Source organism: Gossypium hirsutum, chromosome A03, assembly GCF_007990345.1.
Source record: "Gossypium hirsutum isolate 1008001.06 chromosome A03, Gossypium_hirsutum_v2.1, whole genome shotgun sequence".
In the NCBI taxonomy this organism is placed as follows: Eukaryota; Viridiplantae; Streptophyta; class Magnoliopsida; order Malvales; family Malvaceae; genus Gossypium; species Gossypium hirsutum.
In genome coordinates, this window is record NC_053426.1 from 108,708,600 (window position 1) to 108,735,732 (window position 27,133).

The window sequence follows — 27,133 nt, forward strand, 5'->3', positions numbered from 1 at the left end:
CACGGAAGAGAAGTGGATGACGATTCTCCAAAATCTTCAGGAGGATGACGTTGAATGGAAAGCTCCTTGGATGGTACCCGACGAGATCCTGTATCGATGTGGGGATTTCGACTAGGTCCCTTTACTTGGAATTTGGGGAGCTGTCGGTTATGCCCCTTTACTCGTATTAAGACAATATAGATCGAGACAGTTCATACCAGCAACACAAGGGCTGGCTCAATGTGAGTTTTCTTATAAGGATGAAAACTACAAGAGAAAAACTCGAGAAATATCTAACGTTTGGAAACAGGTTCACCGAATGAAAAGATTTACCGTAAGAGCGATGACAACTCCCAAATATTATGGGTGGTGGAGTAAAAGAGTCAATGACAACATCCTTAAGCCGAGGGAAAATTGTGTTCAGTCTATAGAGGAGCATCTACAAGTAGCTCCGTCAGAATTAGAGATCATCAAACGAGACTTTGAGAAAAAAAATTCTGAGTTGGGAAAGAGGATAGAACAGCTAGAAGAAGAAAGAATGCATTTGGGATTAGACATCGATATCCACAAGCTAGAAGCCGAGAAATTAAGGAAGGGAAAGAACAAGGCTGAAGAGGATTTGGATAGTCTAAAAACAGATTACAAGAAGCTGCGATTGTCAATGAGAACTGTCAGTTTGGGTAAAACGTCAGAGCAGTGGCGACAAGAGATCAATGAGGAAAAGAATAGGGCCGATCAGTGGGAAAAGAAATTTCAAGATGCTCGAGCTCGAAAAAACGCTTTGGAAAGGAGTTTGTTAGAGTTCCGAAATGAGAAGGCAGGATTAAAGGCTAAGGTGGCAGAGCTAGAAAAGTCACTTCACTCGTACCGTAGTGCAACTCCATGATCGAATTAAGAGCAAGCTTAAATAAGATCGAAGAACTGAAAGGAAAGATAAGGGAGTTTGAGGACGCATTACACAATTCTGAGCTACGAATGGAGCTTCTTGAGAGGAGTAATGATCAATGGTAAGAGCAATTCCATCATTCTCAAAGTCAGATTAGAGATAGAGATTATGTTATGGGCGAAGCTGTGACTCAAGTGCGGGAAGTGGCTGATCATCTGCAAACATTAGCAGTTCAGGCCGAGGTATTGAGTTTAAAATATGAGCCAGAATCAAGCCGAGGTCGAGATTTAGCTTGGCTTCTTAGGAAGGTTAAGGCTTTGGGTATAAAGGCGAAGCCGTATATGTAATTTATTTTATGTAAAGAAATTTACTTTCTAGTTGAGTTTTTTAATGAAATTGAATTCGAATCAATGCCTCTTTTTGCATTCATGCATCTGCATTACATTTCATTGCAAGTATTTTTTTCATTCATTAACATTACATTTCATTGCATACAATAAATTTCCTAAAATCCAAAAGTGCATTGAGTTCAGAACTCTAGTACAGAGCCAGATAGATGATGAAGATTTGGAATCCTCTGAAGATATCGATGGTATGGAAAGGAAAGGTGTTTGTGCCTTTGAAGAATGAACTAAAAAACTAAAAAACTAAAAAACCTATCAGGAATTTGTTTCTACATCCCTAAAGGCGTTCTAAACAACTGGACTGTGAAGGAAATTCTTGTAATTTTTAGGACTATTTCAGAGTAATATTTGGAACACTCTTACTGTTCTAAGCCTGGGAGCAATAGAAAATTCCTTTTGTGAAAAAGGCACATTTCCACTATTTTTTATTTCAATAAAATGCATCTTTGTGTCTGGTTTTGGAAAACATTCTTTTGTTCCTTCCATTTCATTCATACTCATACTACACAGATAATTACCCTTTAATTCATTTGCTCTTTGAGACTTCCTTCGTCCCTAGAATAAGTCTCCAGATATCAATGATATGAGCGACACTGCTATTGACTCAGAATCTCCTTTTGAGCAAGATATGTGTCCAGAGGTACCTCAGGACTTTGAAGACGACCGAGACAGTGGTTTATCTCCTGATTTATTAAGGATGGTAGAACAAGTCGAAACAGATCCTACATTACAAAAAAAATCAGCGGAGATTGTGGGCTTAGGAGAAAAGAAATAGGTAAAGATCGGAGCATGTATCACTGCAAAGACAAAGCGAGATGTCATTAAGTTACTCTAAGAATTTAAAAATGTTTTCGTATGATCAAGATATGCATGATCTGCTAAGACATATGGATGCTCTTGAGAATAAGAAATACTAGAAAATGTCCATAAGATGTTTGAGGAACACATGCATTGATTTTGCAATGACCAAGTAAATTATGAGATTCGGGTATTGCTGATCTACCATGGAAGGGGATTGCACCAGTTATACCAAGAAACGCCACAAGGGCCAAATTTACAGAGACAAGATTTATGTGCTTCATTTATCTCTTCAGGTTATGACTTTTCCATTGACTTTCTCTATGAGGGGCATGGATGTCATTGGGCCGACCTCACCAAGAGCTTTTGGCGGTCATCGATTCATCTTTGTGTTCGTCGATTACTTTATCAAGTGGGTAAAGGTTGTTTCATATGCCAATATCATAAAGTCGACACTCGGTAAATTTCTTGAAGAATCATATGTGAATATGGAATGCCAAAAAGGATCATATTAGACAATGCATTGAATTTGAATAACCGCACGACATCAGAAGTTTGCAGTCTGTTCAAGATTAACACTATATCGCCTCAAAATGAACAGTTCAGTGGGGCAAAAAAAAAGAAAAAAAAAGTAAAAAAAAAACGAGAAAATAAAAAGCAAAAAAAAATAAAAAAACCAAATAAAAGAAAAACCTCTACTGGAGCAACTCAGTTCTCACTAGTATATGGAATAGAGGTAGTTTTACCCATCAAAGTTGATATTTCTACCCTTCAAGTCTTGTCAGAGCTGAATCTGGATGAAGCAAATCCAAGCCCGATATGATCAGTTAAATTTGATTGAAGAGGAAAGATTCAAAGTTATCCGTCTTGGTCAAAAGTACCAAAAATAAAATACGCGAGCTCACCAAAAAAGTTCGCCCCAGAGAATTCCAAGAAGGGGACCTGATATCGAAGAATATTCTTGCCATACAAAAGGACTTCAGAAGAAAATGGATGCCGAACTGGAAAGGACCTTATGTGGAAGGCCTTATCTAAAAAAGCGTTGATATTGACAGGATGGATGGCAAGAACCTGCCTAATCTCGAGAATTCTGATTCAAGAAATAAATACTTCACTTGAAAAAAAACGAAAAGAAAAATAAAAAAATGAAAAAAGAAAAAAGAAAAAGAAAAAGAAGAGGCCAAGGTGAAAACCCGCAAAGGGCGCCTTGAGACCAAAGGGTTTTGAATTGAAAACCCATGAATGGGCAGTTCAAATTTTGTTCAAAGGTGGGGCATGCGGTAGTCTTGCCCTTTCTGAATTAATAAGAAGGAGAGATGCTACATCTTGGGGCATCAACAAAGCCTTCTAGGACTTCTAAACACATATCAAGTTCAAAAGGGTCCTTAAGAAGTTTGGGACAGAGAAGCTCATGCTACGATATCTGGGGCACCTATTTCCATTTTATTCATTTTTTGTATTTTTGACAAAATACATCATCTTGATTAATTTATTCTCATTTTGTATTCTAGCAAAATTTGCTATCTTGATTAATTTGTTCATTTAGAGCTTTGCTCTTAACAAATTTTCATCTTATCCATTGTGATAATCTTTTTCATCTTATTCATCTCGTATCTCAGCAAAATTTGCTATCTTGATTGATTTGTTTGTTTAGAGCTTTGCTCTCAACAAAATTTCATTTTGTCCATTTTGATAATCTTTTTCAAGCATTTTTCATTGAAATAACGATTAATAGACTGACAATACACATGCAGAAGGAGTTCTGCATATTACTCTGAAAGTTTCTAAATAATACGAGGACCTGAAACAGGACTATTGTTTAGAACTAACCAAACCTAAGGGTTGGAAACATTTGAGAAATGATAGTCTAAATAGCGTCATTTCTTTAGGTTTTCTGTCAAAGGTACTGGCTGAACAAGAAGGCATCAGTGATAGAACCTTGATGAACAATGAGGAATGACAACCTAAGCATTAAAAATGGATCATTCTCATGACATTCTACAAATATAATACATACACATCTAGTTAGGAGCATTTGATTCATTCTGATCATGTCATCCTAAACACTAGGCGTAAATAGGTCCTATCTTCCTATATTGGTAGGAAGTGGATCGAAGATGCAGATCTTGTCTTCCCATATTGGTGGCGAAGTAGATCGAAGAAAGCAGATCTTGTCTTCATGTATTGGCGTGAAGTAGATCGAAGGTAGTAGGTCCTATCTTCCTATATTGGTAGGAAGTGGATCGAAGATGCAGATCTTGTCTTCCCATATTGGTGGCGAAGTAGATCGAAGAAAGCAGATCTTGTCTTCATGTATTGGCGTGAAGTAGATCGAAGGTAGCATATCCTATCTTCCTATATTGGTAGGAAGTGGGTCGAAGATGCAGATCTTGTCTTCCCATATTGGTGGCGAAGTAGATCGCAGAAAGCAGATCTTGTCTTCATGTATTGGCGTGAAGTAGATCGAAGATAGCAGGTCCTATCTTCCTATATTGATAGGAAGTGGATCCAAGATATAGATCTTGTCTTCCCATATTGGTGGCGAAGTAGATCGAAGAAAGCAGATCTTGTCTTCATGTATTGGCGTGAAGTAGATCGAATGTAGCAGATCCTATCTTCCTATATTGATAGGAAGTGGATCCAAGATATAGATCTTGTCTTCCCATATTGGTGGCGAAGTAGATCGAAGAAAGCAGATCTTGTCTTCATGTATTGGCGTGAAGTAGATCGAAGGTAGCAGATCCTATCTTCCTATATTGGTAGGAAGTGGATCGAAGATGTAGATCTTGTCTTCCCATATTGGTGGCGAAGTAGATCGCAGAAAGCAGATCTTGTCTTCATGTATTGGCGTGAAGTAGATCGAAGATAGCAGGTCCTATCTTCCTATATTGATAGGAAGTGGATCCAAGATACAGATCTTGTCTTCCCATACTGGTGGTGAAGTAGATCGAAGAAAGTAGATCTTGTCCCTGTATTTGGCAGTGGAATAGATTGAAGATTGCAGATCTTGCCTTCCTGTATTTGGCAGCGAAGCAGATCGACGATGGCGGATTTTACCTCCCCGATTACAGTGGAGTACATTAAAGCCAGTAGTTCTATCCCCTTGGGCAACAGTGGAATAGAGTGAAGATTACAGATCTTATCTCCCTAAGTAATAGTGGAGCAGGTCGAAGATGGCGGATTTTACCTCTCTGATTATGGTGGAGTACATAGAAGCTGGTAGTTCTATCTCTCGGGGCAACAGTGGAATAGAGTGAAGAGCACAGATCTTATCTCCCTAAGCAGTAGTGGAGCAGATCACATCCAGTCTTATCTCCCTAAGTAGTAGTGGAGCAGACTAAAAACACAAATCTCATCCCCATGAAGTCGTAGCAGAGTAGATTGAAGTCATATCTCTCTAAAGATGCCGTAAAGAGGATCGAAGTAATAAGACGTGGATCAGAGCAGTACCCAAAGAAGCCAAGCCTCAGCGAGACCAGACAAATTTGGTCTTTCTTAGTCTTTGCTCTGTTCTCGTTACACGAAAACGAGCAAAGAGGGGCAGCTGTAGAAGCCCAAATTTGCTGGCCTAGTAAAAATAATAACCCAATCACAAATGGGCCCAAAAATTAAAAACCTAGCCCAAACAACATTAACATTTTCGGCAGAAAGTTGCCTCCCCCAAACCCTAGCGCCGCATGCCTCGCGTGGTCTCCTCGTCTGCCACGCCTCCAATGCACGGCCACGCCTCCAAACCACTGTCGGCCACGGCCACCTGCAAGAAGCCAAGTAGAAATAAACAAATAGAAAATAAACAATTGTAATCGGTTATAAAAATCGAAAATCTCACCATTGCTTGAGGGGGGATTTTCTTTGAAAAAGATAACAGAGATTAGAAATAAAAAAGAAAACAAAAGGTTACTGTTTTATTCTTCTTTTTTTCTTCGATTCATTCATTTATTTTATTTATTACCATTATTTTTTTTATTTTTTTAAATATGTTCTAAAAAACTTTTAATAAAAGAAATCAAAAGCAAAATAAGGAGAAGAGAAATTCACCGGAGTTGGCCGTGACCACGCCGCCGGTGGGGTTTCTCCTTCATCGTCGACCACCAGTCTTTGTGGCTGTGGCGGTGGCGCTCCAAGTGCTAAGAAACCCAAGGGTTGGGTGCTTGAAAGAAAAGGGGAAAAGGTTTTTGAAACTAAGAAAGGGACAGAGGCTAGAAGGAAAAGTTTGCTCAAATGCATCAAGTGAAACGACGCCTGTTTGATGGGGGAGATCTGTGCATGCTTTGCCCTAATGGGTAATTTATGCATTTAGTCCCTCCATCTCGCGTTGAAGTGTAATCCAACCTTTTATTCCTTTTAGACTTGGGCTGCGAATTTTGTTTCTGCTTCAATCAGGTCCTTTGACCATGTGTGCCCCTTTGCATTGAAACGCTGCGCACAAGGGGCTTGGGATATTTCTTCCTTCGCTCCCTGATATTTTAGCACGTTGCAAATCAGTCCCTCGTTCTATCTTTTAATTTTTTTATATCCCCTTTATTTTATTTCTGGTTTCAATCATGCCCATTACCTTTTAACCCCAATTTTTGTACATTTTTAAACTGTTTCTTTTATTATTTAAGATTTTCTTTTATATGTTATTTTATTTTAGACTGTTTTAGATTAACTAATATTTATCTCAAGCTTTTTATATGTTATTTATCTTAAATACATGTGTTTGCATTATCTATTTTGAATTTATATGTACTATGTAGTTTAGATTGTTTCCTATACTATTTATTTTGAAATTCTTTATATTATTTATATCAAAACTGTTTATTTTTGTTTCGAGTTTCTATACATTGAGTATTTTATACATTGGAACGCATTATATATACTAATTATTTTAAAATCATTTGGTACTTTTTCAGCTATGATATACGTCTTATGTTTATTTATTATCCATTTTAAAATTTTTCCTATCTTACATTTCTATATGTACATACATATTACTTTTAAAATTTTTATACATAGTATTTTAAAATCGTTTTGTATAAACTTTTTTATTTTTTATTTTATTTGTTCAAATTCATTTATTATCTCTTCAAAATTATCCTACATTTATTTGTTTTAATTTATTTTATACTACTCATTTCGAAGTCATTACGTATGTTATTTAATTTATTTGTCTTTGTTTATTAATACTAATTTTTAAATAATGTATGTCGAGTGGTTATTTTCATTGTGTGTACCATAATTAGTTTACCCGTACCTTCATATTATTGTCATATATTTGTATAATTTTATCCATGTATCATTATTCCATGCTTATTATTATATTGTTATTTCATGTCATCATTTTGTAAATTAAACCCCAACATAATTGTCTAATGTGGATTGCTTTATTTTATTCTAAGTAAGATAAATGTTTACCTTCAAATAAATTACCCGCTATTATTCGAAAGGGAATTTTTCTAAATAAGGTAATATTTCGCGTTTGGAAAATCGAGAAAACGTGCCCTAACGTGCTGGGTTTCGATTTCTCGTTCGACTAAATAGCCAAATATCCTCTTAAAGCTTCAAAGTATGGTTTCATTAAACTATAAGGTGATCTTGGTTTCGATGGTTTAGAGTATCGTGTCCTAACGTGCTGGATGTGATATTCCTTTGGAACAAGAGAATCTTATATTTCAATTCACGTTATCAGAGTTTCTTTTAAGGATCGTATTTTTAAAACTCTTCGAAGTTTTCAATTTTCGACACTAAGACACTAATTAATCAACTAGGTACCAATTTTGGGCGCATCGAGGGTGCTAATCCTTCCTCGTGCGTAACCGACTCCCGAACCCATTTTTCTGAATTTCGTAGACAAAAATCGTTGTTTTAATAAAATCTAAATCGTTTATTAAAAACAACCGTTTTACGAGGTGACCCGATCACACCTCATCAAAAAAGATTGGTGGCGACTCCCATTTTCGTTTTATTTTCAAAATCCAAGTCGACCCCGTTTCCATCCAAAAAATGGTGTCAACAGCTTCGTTTGCAATAATACAAAATTTTCAGTCACCAATTTCTTCACGAACTGCGTCACCAACTCTACTAGCATAAATTTGTATTATTTTCTTTTGTATTGTTGAAGAAGTATATGTAGCATTTTGTGGGGAAAATTTTAAAACATCTTCAACTTTCTTATCATAAGATGCTAAAAAGGTTAGCAATTCAAGGAAGTTTCCACAACTTTTTTTATGCTAAGCTTTCATCACAACCTTCAAAGGCATAATCCTAAAACGTCAACCATCAAACAACATTTACACTAGCTTTAAGACGGAGACGATTAGTTGCAATTTGTTGTGTTGTTTGCCTATTAAGTAATGCTTTAATATGTTGAGCTTGATTCATTAAATCAACCTAAACTCTTTGTGCATTGTTATGAGGTGAACTTAGATCTTTTCTGACATATTGCGTCCTTTATGTACGTTTTCTCAATTATTAAAACCATTATAAATAAATGCTAATTTAACCAAACAATAAAACTACATCTACAAAACTTGGAGAAAAATAAATAATTATATTTACACCGATGCCAATCAATTTTAATGAAACTACTTAATGAAATACTTTTAGTTTTACTCTTTAAATCTCTGATTTTCCATAAATATAAGCTTTTAAGGAGTAGGGCTTACAAATAATTTAATTTATTAAATTTTAATTATTAAGATTTAGTGCTGGTTCTCAAAAAAAAAAGTGTTGTGGTAAAAAAAACTTAAATTTGAGGTGCCTCAGCTTCGTTTCTGGGTAAAACTAGATAATTTTTTAGAGTAGAAATTAAATTATAATTCTTTTACGAGAGTTAAAATGTATTTATTTTAAAAATAATTAATATAAATAGTCATCTAATTATCAATTTTTTTTATTTTAGGCATAAAAAAAGCTTATAATTTAAGCACCCACGTTACATAATTCGGTTATTTTGGTCATTCCCGTTAAAGTCATAAATGGCAATATGACGTGACAATTAAAAAAATCGGTATAATAACAAGTATAGTCATTAATTTTTACCTATTATATCGATGTAATTATAATTTTAAAAAATTAACTCTCAAAATTTACAAATGTTCTCAATTTAATCCTAATTTAAGTTTAGATTCCCATTCGATCAATGTTGGTGGGGGAGGGGAGAGGGACCGGGGTGGAGGATTTTAAAATTAGGATCAAGTTGAGAACATTTATAAAATTTGAGGGCTAATTTTTTAAAATTATAACTAAATCGATATAATATGTAAAAGCTAAGAGCTAAATTTGTTATTATACTGATTTTTTAACTGTCACGTCAACTTACCTTTTGTGTTTAAATTGCAAACTTTTTATTTTTGTGCCTAAAATGAATTTTTTTTATAGTTAAATGACTATTTGTATAGTTTATCATTTTTTTTAATTATAAACTTCTAGCTTTATAAATTTTAAAAAAAATAATAAATTATAATTTTATTATTTTAGACGATAATTTCATCGTATATTAACTTATATTTTTTTCAAATTTTAGGGAGATTAAAGAATAACCTTTTCCATTTTAGAGAGCAATTGCTCTGTAGCTTCCCCTTGCTTAAGTCATATTTGAACTATTTCTTTAAATGAGGAAAATATCACTAATGCTTAGTGGCATTAATTAGGCCATATCTATGTCTATAACTATATCTATATCTATTAAAATAAGTATAATTTATCAACGCATCACTTTTGCTAGAATTGAATAAAAAAGCTGGGAAAATATTATCCCAAAGTTATACAAAATTTATTTTTAATTTATAATCTCTTCAAACCCTAAAATAAATATATATGTATAAATATATCTGGACCTAAGTTGTTTTTATTACTATAAATAGTAATAATATCAATTAAATTAAAATTTAATTAATATAAAATGTCTTAAAAAATGTATTTATATATTTAGGGTAGATTGGAAGAGGAGATTGATACCATTTTTGTGGGGGATATAATGAGACAAGGACTGAGGAGTTGAAGCAAGGAGAAAGACCCCGTAGCATAGAATAGCACAATCTTTTGGTCCTCACTCATGTATAAGAAAGCTACGGGTGGGGTTGCAGATCAACAAGAACAAAAATTGAATCCCCAAAAATTAAAAAAATAAAAATAAAAGAGAATACAGTTGCTTGGTGTTGGGTCATATATATAAAAGGTCATTGGATGACAGTCCCAACTGAAGCAATGCCAGCCGCTGTCCTACCGCACCAATATTTCTCATCTAAATCACTTCGTCTTATCCATCGGTTTTCACTTTTCACACTACTCACCTTCTTTATTATTGCTGCTGCTGCTGCTGTTGCTGTAGATATCTATTTACAATTTTACACGTGTCATTGCTGTGAACCAAACTTGATTGATCATTATCTTTGTTTTTTTTGTGTGTGAAATGAAGGGCAAACAGTCGTATGTTTTGTCTAATTATATAAGTTATAGGATTAAGAAGATGGTTCCAATAATTATTAGATGATGTGGAAGATGATATTAATGATGATGTTGATGAGGTTATTTAATTTAATTACTTTATGATAAGATTTATGTGTAGATAGTTTTCATATTATAGTAGGTATAGATTCGGGAGAAGACAATATTATATACAAACTTGAATAACCCTAATAATTGATTATGTAAGTCACCTAGGAGAAATTTTGTGTTTAATCAATACACAGCTAATTAATTTTCTTTTTAGTTCCATAATCGGTCCAATGTCTTATTTCATTTTAATTTGTTAAAATGTAGAATTTTTCAATAATGATAATTATTATTATCAAATCAAGTTGCCTAGCCAACATGACCAATACTTATTACATTTTTTATCCACTTGGCTTTTTTATTTTTAATGAATTATAAATCTACCAAATTTTCCTGGCCATTCAATATATGTAAGGTAATATGAAGGTAAGTTCCAAAGCTAATTATTAGCATGGATTTGGGTGATGGATTGGGCACTGTTACATTAGATTAGATTCAAATCATACATCTTCACCACTTCAAGTCCATTAATGAATTTTCTTGGGTCCCCCCTTCTTCTTTTACATCAAGCAGGAAAATCTTTATAAATATAATTTAATTAAATGCAAAAATCCATAGTAAAAGAACAATGCTTCATATTTAGTGTAAGTGATTTTTAAGAATTAAAAGGGCAGGTCTCATGTGTTTGGAGAAAAAAAAGCAAAATTATTGTTGTAAACCGTATTGGGTTTAGTGGGTCACCTTTTTTATGAGGCATTTTTGTATGGATATGACAATTTGCTGTTAACCCATCATCATTGAAAATCACAGGTAATGGAAATGGGAAGTAACTAAGAAAGAGAGAAGGAAAACATCAATCCAAACTCATAAAAAGCAATATATACACTAGCTTTGAACACCATATATAAACAATTATAAAAATAAACAAAAAGCTAACACATGAAATATCAACGTACTAGAAATTAGTATATGTACAAGAAGAAGAAGAAAATGAATACACCAATTATGAAAGGGGGATTAAGGAGAGCCGTAAAATGGGGTTGAATAAGAGGCGTGTTAACCTTTGGAAGTGGATTGCTTTTGGGTTGATGACTGCATATTTATGTCATGCATCTCTCTTTCACTTACTTCAAATTGTGAGCTAGGATAGATTTTGTGCTCCACTTTTCAATGCTTTGACTCCAAGAAGAAAAAAAAATGAGAGTAGAAAAACCCTAAAATTTGAAAAGATTTAGACGTTTGAAAAAAACAAATATTTAAAATATATAAGTTTAATTTGAACTTAAATATTAACGATTCAAATTAATGGATATTACCTTTATCATCACTATCATCTGTTAAGTTTAGCAATAAAAAAATAACAATTTGAATTTGAATTTTATAATTTTATCTTCTATTACTCTAAATTTAATGTAATTATCTAATAAAAAATTGAGGTGAATCAACTTTTATCATCTCCACTATAACCTCTCTCTTTTTTTATGCTTAAAAACTTTGGTCACTTTATTACCTAAATTATAATAATTCTGAGTAGGATTTGGTCATATGCAACAAATGAAAGATGAGTTGATCATAGTAGAAGTGAAAAGAAAATAGAGACTATTGAAAGAGAGAAATTGAAGTACTGAGCCCAAGGAAGTATTTTTAAAAGGTATTTGAAGTGACATTAAAAACATCATGTTTGGTAATGGTATAAAATTGATGGCATGTCACATCTTCATTCTTAGTTGGCATGAATTCATGATTAGCATGCGCTGTTAGATTACTAATCTATTTTGTTTTTTCCCATTTTTCCTTTTTTCATTAGATTGATTGATTTTATGTGTTGTTTTGGCATGATTTAAAATACAAGGAAAACATTGGGAAGTTAAGATATACATGAAAGATTTATTTAATAAATATAAAAATAGTTGGATATTAAAATTTTCAATCGATTTCTTTGTGGTGGTTTGATTAGTATAGAAATCTAACTATATTGTTTTTTAGAGATAAATATCATATTTATTTAAGAGTGTTTTGAAGCAGTGGAAAGATTGATTTATAAAATGTTGCATGTGATAAATATTTAAGATTATTAATGGGATAATTTCAGCTTTTAAATAGAAGTTCAAAGCCTGTTAAAACATTATTGATTGACCATTTGAAAAGGCCTATAAATAGGTTATTTTGTGCCACACATTAAGAGCAGTTTTTGGAGTGTCTTTATTGACAACTTTGTTGTGTTCTTGTAGTTATTTTGTGACACTTTTTCAAGCATTCTTTGAAGAGTTTGTTGATTGTATCGTGAGGTATTTGGATGGGTGATTTATGATGATTGAGGTCAGTTTTAGGGTTACAATTACTTTTTTTTAATTATTTGTTGACATAGCATATAAGATAAATAGTGTTATGTCAGCATGAAATACAAGTGGATTGCTATGCAGATTGTCACATAGCATGCATTGTTAAAAAATTAATATTTTCATTTAAAAAGCAATTTAAGTCTTTTTGACAGTTTGATAGCCAAAATTAATTAAAAATAAAAATTAAATTGACAAAAAATATAAATTTTAAAGTCTAAATCTATCATTATTCTAATTAATTATTTAATTTTTATTTATTAAAAATACAGTCAAATTTTCAAATAGTTTTCAACCTTGTATGACAATTTTGAAAAATTCTATTTTTATTTAAAACAGCTCAACTGGTAAAAATAATAATTGATATTAAAAAACCAATGTAGATATATTAAAATAATATATTGATATGAAAGCAAAATTAAAGCATATTATTCCATTATTATATATCAAGCATAACACGCTCGACTTATATTCTTTTAATTATAGGTTACATATTTTGATGAACAAAATGCGCACACACACACACATATATATATATATATTAAAAAAATTATCCTTCCATCCCATTTTGTTGTTGATTTGTTAATTATGAAAAAAAAAAGTAGAATAATTTTTTAGCATTAAATATTTACAATTTTTATTAATTTGATATTTACTTTTTAAAATGACATAAAAATTGTAAAATTATTTTTTTTACTTTATATAAAAAAATATAAATAATTTAAAACATTATAAATTTCAAAAAAATCAAAAATTAAGAAAATTTTTAAAAAAAATTTAAAAAATAATACACTGATATATTATTTACTCCTTAAATAGTAAATAGAATTGTTCAACTTGACTCACTTTCGATTGAGCTTGGACTTATATTTTTAACATTAAATTGAACCAAACTGGTTAATTTTATTTTTAATAATAAATATAAAAAAATTAATATTAATATTAATTTATTTTTACAATTAAATTTAAATGAAAAATTGTTATTATTTTTAAATAGTGAATTATGTCATTTGAATGCAACAGGCTCAAGCTATCAACACTTCTTATGATAATAAAATCTTTTCCAATTTAAGCTATTCATTCAATTAATTCATATTAAATCATATTTGATAAAATATTTTAATTTAATTCAAATTATTTATATATTAAAAATATTTTTATTTAAATATAACTAAAAATATATAAAATATTATTATAAAATAATTTTTAAATAATGATATAAACTTTAAACTTATTTAAATTGAATATAATATAAAATTTTGAATAAACTATAAAAATAGCCATTTATATATGGTTTAAATTACATTTTGGTCATTGAACTTTAATTTGTTACATTCTAGTCACTAATAATATAATTTTGTAACATTTTGATCATTGTGCCGCTATTCGACTTTAGTAGTGTAATGAAACTTTGACGACACAAATTGTGTCATTCAACATGACGTATTATATATGTCATTACCACAAATTTAATTACATTTTTTAAAAGTAACCTTTTTTTATTTTTTTACACTTTATTTCCTTTTTCATTATTTCATATTCTTTCCATTTTTTTCATTGTTCTATTGTCTCTCCTAATTCACCCTCTCTTTAACGCACTTCTTCTCTCAAGCTTCATCCACACTTTTTAATGGATATAATTAGGGGTGTGCATAATTCGGGTAAAACCGAAAAAATTTGGTTAACCGACCGAATTCGGTTAATCGGTCGGTTAACCGAATTTTTTCGGTCGGGGGTCGGTTAATTTTTTTATGATTTTTCGGTTAACGGTTAATTCGGTTCGAAACCGGTCGGTTAACCGAAAATTTTCGGTTAACCGAAAAAATTAATAAATAAAATTATCCAACCCAACCCAAACTCAATTACCCAACCCAATAAAACTAAAACTAAAGTTTACCCAATTACCCAATCCAATAAAACTAAAACTAAAAGACAACCCAATTTACTAAAGTCTAAAACCCAATTTACTTTAATAATTTATAAATTTTTTAAATTTTAAAAATAAAAAATAAAAAAAATTCGGGTATTTTTCGGTAATTGGGTTAATTCGGTTAATTCGGGTAATTCGGGTAATTCGGGTAATTCAGGTAATTTTTAACCAAAAATAAAAAATACATAATTTTCGGTTAATTCGGTTAACCGACCTTATTAACCAAAAAAATTTCGGTTCGGTTAAATTTTTTTAAAAAAAATCGGTTCGGTTAACGGTTAAAATTTTTGGAAGGTCGATTAATTCGGTTATAGTAATTTCGGGTCGGTTAACCGAATGAACACCCCTAGATATAATTGAAAGAGTTGATTAAATATAAATTTTAAAAAATAAATCTCATATTTTTTCTTGAAGCTATAAAAAATATTGGATTTAATAAATTCCTCATCATCTATCAAATCAAACACGAGAAAAATAAAATAATGGCAGATTTATCATAGCAACAGTCACAAGCCCAACTTGAATTTGCAACAAAATTCTCCAATATCAAATACTAGCAAACCTCTCAAACAGTATCACTTTCACCACTAGCTTTCAGTCTCATTCAAGGCACCCCAACAACATCATTCACTTATCAAATAAACTTATATTCAAATCAATCAAATAGTCAAGCAAACAACAATCGATAAGCACAAAAAAGAAACCCATATTAAGCCTAAGATCAGATTTCTAATAAAGAAAAATGTGTCAAAAATAGAAGAGAACATCAAAGAAAAAAAATAGGGGGTCAAATTCAGGGCAAGGGGTTGGAGGTACTACTAAGACTTGCTTGCCAATCCCAGCAATCGGAAAGAGGTACTGGTGAGGCGGAACACGTATAAAAAAATGAGCCGATTTAACAACAGATGATGGAGATCCGAGCTTGGGTAATTCAAAAGTTATGTTTTATATCTAAGGATTTTTAATGAGTTTTGAAGAAAATTTATTGGAGATTTGTGAACAGGCAATCGAGGGAGCAGTTCAGCGTATGTTCGTCGGGGGCAATGGGGTGACGGCATTGGAACAGGCAGCCAGTGATCGTGAATGAAGCTTTGAGGAAGGGAGAGTGTTCTAGAAAACAATGATAAGTAGAAGAAATAAAAAGAAATAAAAATAGAGAAATAAATAAAGAGGAAATAAAAGAAATAAGTAATTTAAAAAAAACATGTTTAAATTATGTGGTGATAACATGGATGAGATGTTAGCATTTAATAGTAAAATTTATGTTATATTAAACTTCGGTTACATCATTATCGCTAGATAACAGAACAATAATCAAAATATTAAAAATTGATAACGTTAATAACCAAAACGTAACAAATTAAAGTTTAATCACTAAAACATAATTTAAACCATATATAAATTATTATTTTTATAATTTTTTTTTCAAGTGTAATATATCCCAAACTTAGATGAAAGTAGAAGTTATTTATAATTGAAGAAAAATGGTAATAAGAAGAAGGATGAAGTCTCGAAATTCACACCAAAAAATTGAAAAAATTCCCAAGTTGGTAGTAAAAATATATATATATGAGGTTGCAAAATTTGATGGCATGAGAAAGTGTGTGGTACCCTGTTTGCTAGACAGTTTTGAGGTTTGCTTTACCTCCAAGAAACTGTCATTTTGCGATTTTGTTAATGGAAGTATAATACTTACATGCATCCTTGGACACAAAGCACTAACTTAGCCGAAGGAACTGAGGTCTAGGTCTACCACTAGGACTAGGACTAGGGGCCAACCGGTATGGAGGCTGGGTTAGGATGCTATAGCATCATGCAAAGACCCAGACACCCCACACCCCCATCCTGAATTTAGAAGGATGTGTTGTTCAATATTTAATTAATATTTAAAATGTCATTTAACCTATAACATATTGTATTCTAAATAAAAGAACTTAAATTCAAATTTCGAAGACAATATTATTAAAAGTGATAATCATGCATTTTTATAAAAAAGAACAACATTTGCAGAAACTTTCCTTAATTAGCTTTCTATTGGGCAACAGTACCGATCGATGGCATTGGAACAAGATACAGATAAATAATTTTTTTTATACCCATTTGTAAGAATTTGTCGTGGTGATATGGGGTTCACATAATTTTCTTCATTGTTTCAAACAACTTCTATGCTTTAAATTAATTCCAGATTTCCAGTTTTGTAAGTTTTGCTTTATCTCTCTCTGGAATCCAACACTATCCATCAACACAGTTTTGTGGCAAATTCTAGGAGACCAACACAATACAAGGAATTTGTCCTTCAATTTAGTCCTCACTAAAAAAACCCTCCAATTTTTTTTTTTAAATATCAATATATAATATTTATGTTATCCAAATTCAGATGGTATAAGTTTAGCCTTTCTAAATAATTTGGTTATACACAGTTTCCTATAGTAGAGTATGTAACTTTCCAAGTTTCAAGTTTTCTATGATCTACCAATAAAAAAATATTATCTTTTAAATTTATCAAACTAGACTAAAGGCATCACAGTATAAAGATTTATCCTAGAAAAACAAACCATTTAATTCTCAACTCAGCTATGGAAGCACTTGGTTTATTGTTCCACCTGCTCCTTCTAGGTCTTCTCGTCCATGCAGAGTTAAATTTCACGTACAAAGGATTCCTCAAAGCAAACGTGACAACGGAAGGAGCTTCATTTATCAAGTCCGACGGGATATTGGCATTAACAAACGATTCAGTGCGACTTATCGGGCATTCTTTCTATCCATCTCCAATACGATTTAAGAAAAGCAATCCCAACAGAACTGAAGCAGCTGTTACATTTAGCACAAACTTTGTATTCTCTATCAGTCCAAAGTACCCTGAGATTGGAGGTCATGGTCTTGCCTTTGTTCTCATGCCTACTGAAAAGCTGAAAAGTCTTCCAAACCAATACTTAGGCCTTCCGAATGACACCGACAATGCTCGTTTTTTTGCGGTGGAGTTTGATGTAGTCCAGAACGTTGAACTTCAAGATATCAATGATAACCATGTAGGAATAGATATATCCAGCCTGATATCCAACATATCTGAGCCAGCTGCTTACTATTCCTCCAATGACAACCGGAGCAACTCGGTTGCTCTCAAGAGTGGGGAACCTATTCAGGCATGGATTGACTATGACAGCAACAAGATGCTGATGAATGTCTCAATATCTCCTTGTGGCACGTTGAGGCCTCACCGCCCCTTGATATCATTCCCCATTGATCTCTCATTGGTGCTAGATGAGTATATGTTGGCTTCTCAGCTTCCACCGGCTTGCTGGCAGCCTTACATTATGTACATGGCTGGAGCTTTAGTATTGAGGGAAGGGCACAAGATTTAGATCCAAGAAAGCTCCCATTTCTGAATAGTAAGCCTAATAAACTGATGCACAGCAAGGGATTTGCAGTAGGTATCACTTTAGCAAGCATTACTCTGATTTTCCTAGCGATCATTGGTGTTATTCAGATCATATTCAGAATCAGAGATGGAGATGAGATTATGGAGGATTGGGAAATCGAATATAGGGTGCATAGATTCAATTACTCCGAGCTCTTCTCCGCAACAAGAGGGTTTGGAGAGAAAAACCTCGTCAGTTCTGGAGGGTTTGGGAGAGTTTATCGGGGGGTGATTCATGGTACCGGACTAGAAGTGGCAGTTAAGCGGGTGTATAGTGGTTCTCGTCAAGGAATGAGAGAATTTGTTGCTGAAATTACAAGTGTGGGGAGGCTTAGGCACCGGAATCTTGTACACTTGCATGGCTGGTGCCGGAAGCAAAACGAGCTCCTTCTTGTTTATGATTACTTCCCCAATGGGAGCCTGGACAAGCTTTTGTATGAAGATGGTCCACTGAAGGGAAAAAACCTTACTTGGGACCAAAGGTACAAGATTTTAACTGGTATTGCACATGCATTGCTATATCTCCATGAAAATTGCAATCAGAGAGTAGTTCATAGAGATGTCAAGCCAAGCAATGTGATGCAAAGCTAGGGGATTTCGGCCTGGCCAGAACTTACGAACACAATAATGATCCACAGACCACACACATTGTTGGTACACTTGGGTATTTGGCTCCTGAGCTCACAAGGACCGGGAAAGCCACCACAAGTACTGATGTCTATGGTTATGGTACGCTTATGCTTGAAGTTGCCAGCAGAAGAAGACCGATTGAGCCCCAGGCGGTGCTGATGAGCTGGTGCTGGTGGATTGGGTTAGGGAATTGCATTCTCGAGGAGAGATCACCCGAGCCATCGATCCCACACTCAAAAATTATCATTCAGGCGAAGCTCAGCTGGTGCTTACCCTTGGTCTTTTATGCTGTCATCCCCATCCTGATTACAGGCCCACCATGAGAAGAGTCGTGCAACTTCTACTAGGAGATGCCACCCTTCCTCCTCTACCCCATGATATTCATATGGAAGTTCCTATTGCAATAACAGAGTATTCCGATACCTTTGGTGATGATTCCGACAATCCTTCTAGCCAAAAAATGCCTTCATCCTCAAGTAAGAATAGTTGGACAATTGGTCACACTACAAGAGTTACCTTCTAGATCATCTTGTCATGATAAGGAACCATCAAATATGACAGTAAAAAACAGGGCATGAATAACACTAAATCATTGCTACGAGTATATGACAGATTTAAGGGATTATAAAAACAAAAAGTGGAAAAATCATGTCCATCCACTGATTCCCTAGCTTTTAATTTTCCTTATTTGCTTTCAAGCATCATATCCATGTCTACCATATAAGATCCAGTAGCTGCAGCATTTTAAACTTTTTATGACAAATTCACCAGAAATGTTGACTTGTGATGAATAACATGGCAACTTGACATCTCTCTTTAACTTCAGTTTTCAATCAATCGTCCAATTTTCATTGTTCAAGTACGGTAAATATATAACCAACTTCTGACTGTAAATTAATCTTCACTGTGTTCAATAAGTTTATGACCATAAGTCCATAAAATATTTTCTTTCAACTTACAGTGTCAAAAAAACAACTATCAAGGGAACTTCTCAAGGAAATAGTTAAGAATAAAATAGATGAAGAAAATACTTTTATACATATAGTGAACCAAAATAGTTGGCATGAGATTATATCAATATTAGTAGATTAAAAGATAACAGTAAAAGGCAAAACATTCATTAATCAAGTAATTAATTTTTCAAGTAAAAAATATGATTAATTTAAAAAGAAATTAAAATTATTGATATCCATGTCATTTTCAAGCAAACAATTCTATCCTGCACACACGTAAGTGATTGATTATGTCCTCAAATTTGGACCTGAATCAATCAGCACATGCAGGTGATGAACTTGGTACTTTCTGACACGAACTAAGTTGCTGATGTATTACCTTGAATTTCTCTTTGAGCCTATTAATCTGCAAAATCACCATTCCGTATAACACGTCAATTGGAAAAGAAGCATGCCAAGATTAACATTTGTAAAGGACATTAAATAGATTTGGAATAATACCCTTTTGAGATCAATCTCTGTATCTCTCTTTCGTTGGCCCAAAGAGTGTCGCAGATTGCTGATGTTAAATACATTATCCATGTCATCGGAAAATGCAGATTCTAGGTCTTCCCGGAGAAGTGCAGGTAATTTGTCCACAACTGGCATTAGAAGAAAGCAGTTGAACTGCAAAACATTGAGAAAAACAGCGAGGGAAAAAATCAAACCACTATGACAAGTTAGTAAATCAAAAACGTGTGTTCCATTTATATGCATTTAGCTAATGAGAAATCAGCTTAGGATGGCAGGTGGCAACAACAGCATAGCATCAAATAATTAGAAACAAAATAAAAATAAGCAAACCTTTAGTTCAGCAGAGGCCAAGAAGTATTCTCTTATGCCATGAAATATCTGTTGTACCAATGCATAAACAATCCTTTCTGATGAAGGACCAAGTCTCCGGTTCCAAAGTGTGCTATCTAGAAGGTCAGCAAGTTTTGTTTCTACTGTCTGAGCAGAAGAGCCTGAATCGATGCCTGAGGATAGAGGAACTTGCTTTATATCTGCTCTTGACTTTGTCTCATTCTTCTCTGCAGCAACAGACCCAGGCAATGACTCTTGGGAATTTCCAGGAGATACAGAATTCACTGCCACACTGGATTGCTCGGTTCCACCAAATGAGTCTAAAAAATGACGTAGCCCAGCCCGATTCTGAAAATTCAACATATGGTGCAAGATGAACAGAGCAACAGCTCAGATGTACCAACAGATCAGAACATATGCATGTCATTCTAAATTCAAGAGTTTATGAAAAATCCTAAAGCAACATGGAACAACCAGAAAGAAAATAAACCATAAAAACCGTGGAAGAATTGCAAGAATTGTTTTTCTTTAGCAAGCAGTAGCAGTAGACACATAATTCTTATATTGGACATGTGAATCAGCCATGGCCAATTCCACCATCCAAGTCCAGAGATATTAGACTTCTTTATGGTAAATTTTAAGATTAACTTTAGAGGCTTCACTTTCATGAAATAATATGTGCTCATAAATAACTGACCTTGTTGTGGAGGGACCAGGATACGTAACGGGTTGTGCTTACTAAATCCTCCAAGCATCTGCAGCAAATATCAAACACTGGGTAATATTTGGTGATTAAGAGGCTCCATCATCTTTACTTTATTAATTATTAGAATGTATTTTTATGGCTTAAAAGGACCAACAACTTAATATGAGTCAACCAAAAAACACCTCCAAGCAAAATCATTCTTTGCTCAGTACCTCTACTAACAAAAAATTTATACAAATAATAGCAACTGGAATAAATTATCAAACCATGCATTGCAAATTAGCATTAACGAACATAATTGGGTTGCAATAAAGGAAAGTGACCTACTTCTCATGGCATGCTCTTTCAGTAGATTCAGCAAAGTTGTTGAAAGCAGTAGCAACACGCCTGAGAAACACCTCATGGCCACTTAAAAACTCTCCATCTTTCTGTTGGAAATCAGGAACATTCAAAAGAATAAACCATAATAAAAGAAGAACAATACTTAATTGCATGAGAGTCCTAGACTCTGGAGAAGGAAAAAAAGCTCACAAACCTGCATAAGATATATGGATATAGGAAGTAATCTCTTCAGAATGTACAAGAGCCTACAACCCAACTACACAAGGAAAACAAATATCTCATTTAGGACACTAGTTACAAAATCAAGCAGACAAAATCAAACTTTCATTGTCAAGTTGGTTGTATGATATGGTGCCTTGCACCTTTTGACCATGATACATCCTCCCCACTCATATGCCTAGAAAGTAATAACTCATATATCAAGTCAAGGACAATCACATAATGTCCACCTTTTTTTGCCTTATTACAAGTTTGGTTGAGAAGTAAGAAACTGGAACAAAAGGATACATTATTACAAAGCCAATGGCACCCGGTTGAAAAACCTATCCTTTATCTGCTTATCAAAGACCCCAAGCAAACACATTCCTCTCCTAAATGTTATCAACCAGTAATTCTTGGTGCAAGAACTAAATGGATCGAGAATCTAACTAAGAGGTTTCCATCATCTCAAAATCTTAATTTTCAGGTTTTAAAGTATTTCACAACCATTAATTGAGTTAACAACAAGAAAGCAACAGAGAAACATGAAAAGAAAAATAATAACTGAAAGGTACAGATGGTTAATATCAGTTTTCACCTGATGGAGGAAAGGTTCAAAAGTGTCACGAGCCTTTGAAACCGCTATAACACAAGCTGTCCTGATTTCCAAAACAAAAGGTGGAAAAGAAATAATTAGAACTGTTCATTGCACATGAAATGAAAACGAACAATTAGCAACAGAAAGACGATAAGCCATAAGTAGATCCTACCTTGAGTAATTTGTTCCATCATGAATATCTTCGACTCCACAAGCATTGACAATTTCTTCCCTTGTAATTGGTGGGCATTTTATCCCTCCCACAATAAAGCGGAATTCAGCCATGGCACGATGATATTGTGCACCTCCATAAAGACGCATTCCAGAATTCTAAAATACAATGAAACCCACATGAGCAGAATCTGGAAAAATTTTCTAACTCACAAATTTCCATCGATTTTATGCATGGGAGGATTAAGGAAGAAAGGAAAATATCTTTTCTAAACCAAGAGATCTATGAATTCTATAGAAAAATCAACTTAATCTAGAGATTAAAGCTCTGGCCAAAAGAAAAGGATTGAGATTGAAGAGAAAAGCAAACTTGACTGGTACATTAGTATAACTAAAACAAGAAATACACTGAAAATTCCAGTTTTCAAGAATATTTGAAGTCAACCATCTCTTTAGCTTACAGGTATTATATTTACTTAAATTAGAGATTATAAGGTCTGGCCAAACGATATGATAGAGATTGAAGTGAAAAACAGACTTGCTTGAAGTGAAAAACAGACTTGCTTGATTAAATCGTGGTCATTAGTACAACTAAGACAAGAAACACATTAAAAATCCAGGTTTCAAGAATATCTAAAGTTAACCATCTCTTTAGCTTACAGGTATTATCTTATGTGGCAATTGAAGACCATCAGCACCCACAAATGCTCCTCCATTAGTTCTCTCATCTACTAGTGTTTCCCCTGTAATAAGTCACATCGCATTACTGTTAGTGATCCAACATCACAACTGAGAACAACTTAATTTATAAAAACAAGTGATATCTTCAAAAGAAATATTTCAAGTACCAAATTTATCTGGAGGTGCAACAACTGTCCCTTTCAGTAGCAACGACAACTGAGAAATAAAGTGTATTTAAGTCAGAATGCATAACATGAACTGGAATGACAATTTTGAACTTAATGTCAATGTCTTCTATATCCATTTGAATTTGTATGTAAAATTTCACTGATTCAAAGGAACGGTATTTAAATCCTGATATGACCTTTAAAGTGTCCCACCTTATTTGCAAAGCAAGCTGAAATAAGATATGCATGCAACAGACAGAAAGACATGATAATACATAAAAACCTTAGTTAGGAATAGATCATGAAAAGCTCTTCCTTTTTCCCTCAATTTCACTTCATCCAAAGTGCTGCATGTAAAGAAAAGAATGAAAAGATTATGGTGAAGAAGAAACTGAAAGCAACACAACCAGATATATAGGATTGAACCAAGCTCTATAAAACAATAATAATAACAGTAAAACCAATAATATATATTTGATTCTGCACACTGCAAATCATCATCTTATTTAAGTAGTCAAACAGCTTTAATAAAATCCATCAAAATTGCTAAAAGGAAAAAGCTCAGCAAGAACCTGAGTTCTTTATTTATTTCTGTCAACTTTCTTGTGGTGCTGTGGTACTCCTTCTCAAGAAGTGGAATGATCGAAGGAACGCTATCCATATACCTAGCAATTATATATTTCCAAATTTAATTTGCACAGTACAGTCTGTATATCCTTGTTTTAAGTTTATCTGAATGGGAAAAAGCAGCGTGCATACCTTTTCTGTAACAATTCTTCTAGAAAATGCCTAAGTTTGCTTACACCTATTCTACTTCTTTCTTGTTTTGACAATTGTCGACCTAATTTCTCCTCCAAAGATGCTATGTCTTGCACCTCTCTAGATATTATTGCCTACATTAGAAATCAAAGAGTGGGGAATGAATGGATCAACCAGGTTTAAATCCCAATAAACCATAGTGTACAGCATCAAGATAGTTAATATTTTAGATTTATTGACTACATCAAAAAAAAATCGTTAAGCTCTTTGCGTTATGCCCGTTTTAGGGATGATGCTTTAAAGACTTGCCACAGAAAACTAGACTACCCACCATAAAAGGAAGGAAACAAGTATTAACAAGCACAAGTTACAAAAGAAGCAGAAACTTCTCAGTATCATAACCAACTCCATGACTTTACTGCAAGCAAAAGCAAACCTGTTTAAACTCATCATTTGATCTGTAAACAGAGTCATGCTCGGAACCAACTCTTCCAGAAGGCACTGATGTAAAGAACGGAGAGTCACCCAATATGAAGCCATCAAGCGTACATGCAGGTGGAGAGAGAAAAACTTCCACATCTGAAGACCGTGCAAACTGAGGAATCTTGGTATCAAGCTTGGTAGAGACAACAACAGTTCTTGAAAGCTCTGGATCAATCTAACCAATTATCAACCAACAAAATGTTAAGCTATGCAACATTGTAAGAACCGAAATACAAAAATTTAAATGAATCAAATACTTTCTTTGCAACTACAAGAGGTAGTTTATAACACCAGAAAACTAAACAGCTAAAGCTAACAGTATCTGTAAATAGGAATGTCATAGATTATTTTAGCTGGCTAGATTACTTAAAAGCATTGCATCAACCAAACAATTCAAAAGTGCGTTGGCTTTGATCCACTTAAGAACTAGTAACCTGTCTCACATTCTCAACCCTGCATTCTTTGAGCTAAAAAGTTAACACATATAAGCAGTTGGCAGGAAAATTACATACTTGCATTACAACTCTTCTTGTCATTGCATTACTCCAGTCACTACAATCTTCGAGACATAATATAATGAACTCCTTATGCTGCATTTTTTTCTCACTATGGACTCCACAGCGCGCGCTTGGCTCTGCTTGAATATCACCGCTCGTCACCAGTACAACCGTCACATTACAGAAATGTAAGAAACAAAATTAAGTAGAAACGCTTGGTGGGTTGAGAAAACACCTGCAAAGCACGATTCTTTCGAGCCGGAGCAGGAGCAATAAGCCCAGGAGTATCAATAATAGTCAAATTGGGACAGTGTTTGTATTTCACTTTAATGATGATTTCTTTAGCTGAGAATTGACATGGCTCACGTTCCAACCTCATATTTTCAGCTTCAATGTAGGCCTAAAATGGAAAATCATATTGATGGGTTCATTTAAAAAATTTAAACTCGAATTGCAGCTAGAAAGAGAGAGAAAATAATGGGAAAAGAAATTGTATAAGAAAACCTGAATATCGGCGAGAGATTTTTTGTGGGCGAGAGTGGGGTCACCGTCAGAGACGAGATGACACAATGGGACGTCGCAAAGAGGGTCGTAAGACATATGAAGAGTGATGGGTCGGCGAGTCTTTGTTCCGCCGCCGACGTGGTTGAATTGGAAGCCCATGAGTGCTTCGACCAACGCACTTTTGCCGTCCGTTTGGTGTCCAACGACTAACACAGCCGGCGCGTCGAAGGGAGCTTCTAGCTCTTGAGCTAGACCGTGAAGCTCGTTGTAGGCCTCGTAGAGAGTTGAGTGTGGGTTCAGTGTTTCTTCCTCCATTTCAGTTTCTATTTTACTTGCTTAGTCCTAAGCCTTAGGCTTAGCCACTGCTCTGCTTCATAGTAGTCACTGTAGGGTGGATGAAAGCGAAACTACCTTTTTTTGGCTTTCAGCTTAGCGGAAATGGATGACCTGAATGCGCTATTCGTCAAATCTTCACCGCAATCCCCCTGGATGATGTGCCACACGGCAGAATTTTATTGTTGTGTTTTTTTCTTTTTCCAGCTAATTGGGGTTTATGACTGATATTTCAATTTATTTTAATTGTTTTACCATTAGGCATCAATTCGCCCTTCATTTGGTTATTAAATTATTAAACCATATTTTTATATACAGTAAGTTATCATCGTCTTCTGTGTTTTTTTCTTTTTTTTTATACGATAAATCCATAAATTTGGGAAAGTATTTAGTATAATTTTGTAAAATTTATAGACTTCACAAGTAAAATTAAGAGTTTAACAAATATCTTATAAGGTGTAGTAAAATATTAAAAAAATACATGTCAATTTTATAAAGTTGTTTGTTAATATTTCGTAATTTAATATGTCAAATTAAGCTCTTTAAAACACTTTACGAACTTATTCTTAAGCAATTTAAATATTTTTTTCTATATTTTTGTTAATTTTTTGCTTTAACCATGGCAAACTTAACAATATGTTTGAATTGATGTAGGGAAACGACAATGGTCTGACCACGAGGAAAACAATATTCAATGTGTGTATCGCAACACTGATGCTATGAAAGTCGTGTTCCTTTACGAGGGTGCAAAACTTCAACGAGAAATTAACCTAGAGCCAATTGTCGAAAAAGTCGAGACATCAAGCCTTCAAAGTCATGAGATCCCTGAAATTGATGGAAGTGAAGAAAGTGTGGTCAAAACCAGTAATGCTACGACACCGAAAAGCCCCCATAACCACCAATTGTTAAGGATGTTGCGACACTGAAGCTTAACAGGTGAAAAACTACAAAAGTAATCTTTTATTCAAGCAAACTTTAAGTCACTTTTCACTCTTTTATAAAGTTTTAAGGAAAGAATTTGTTAACTGAACATTTG

At 33.6% G+C, this 27,133-nt stretch overlaps 1 protein-coding gene and 2 pseudogenes across 1 annotated transcript; 1 reads left to right on the forward strand and 2 right to left on the reverse strand.

Moving 5' to 3' along the window:
* Nucleotides 1-5,373: 5,373 nt before the first annotated feature.
* On the reverse strand, nt 5,374-6,372 carry LOC121221135 (uncharacterized). Its single transcript, XM_041101673.1, has 2 exons — nt 6,106-6,372; nt 5,374-5,821 (listed from the first exon to the last, which is right to left on the reverse strand). Exons 1-2 carry the CDS (start codon nt 6,361-6,363, stop codon nt 5,735-5,737), a joined length of 345 nt encoding a protein of 114 aa, XP_040957607.1. The 5' UTR covers nt 6,364-6,372; the 3' UTR covers nt 5,374-5,734.
* A 10,816-nt stretch (nt 6,373-17,188) lies between these two features.
* On the forward strand, nt 17,189-19,825 carry LOC107962944 (L-type lectin-domain containing receptor kinase S.4-like; annotated as a pseudogene).
* Nucleotides 19,826-19,958: 133 nt separating this feature from the next.
* On the reverse strand, nt 19,959-26,297 carry LOC107963342 (dynamin-like protein ARC5; annotated as a pseudogene).
* Nucleotides 26,298-27,133: the final 836 nt, after the last annotated feature.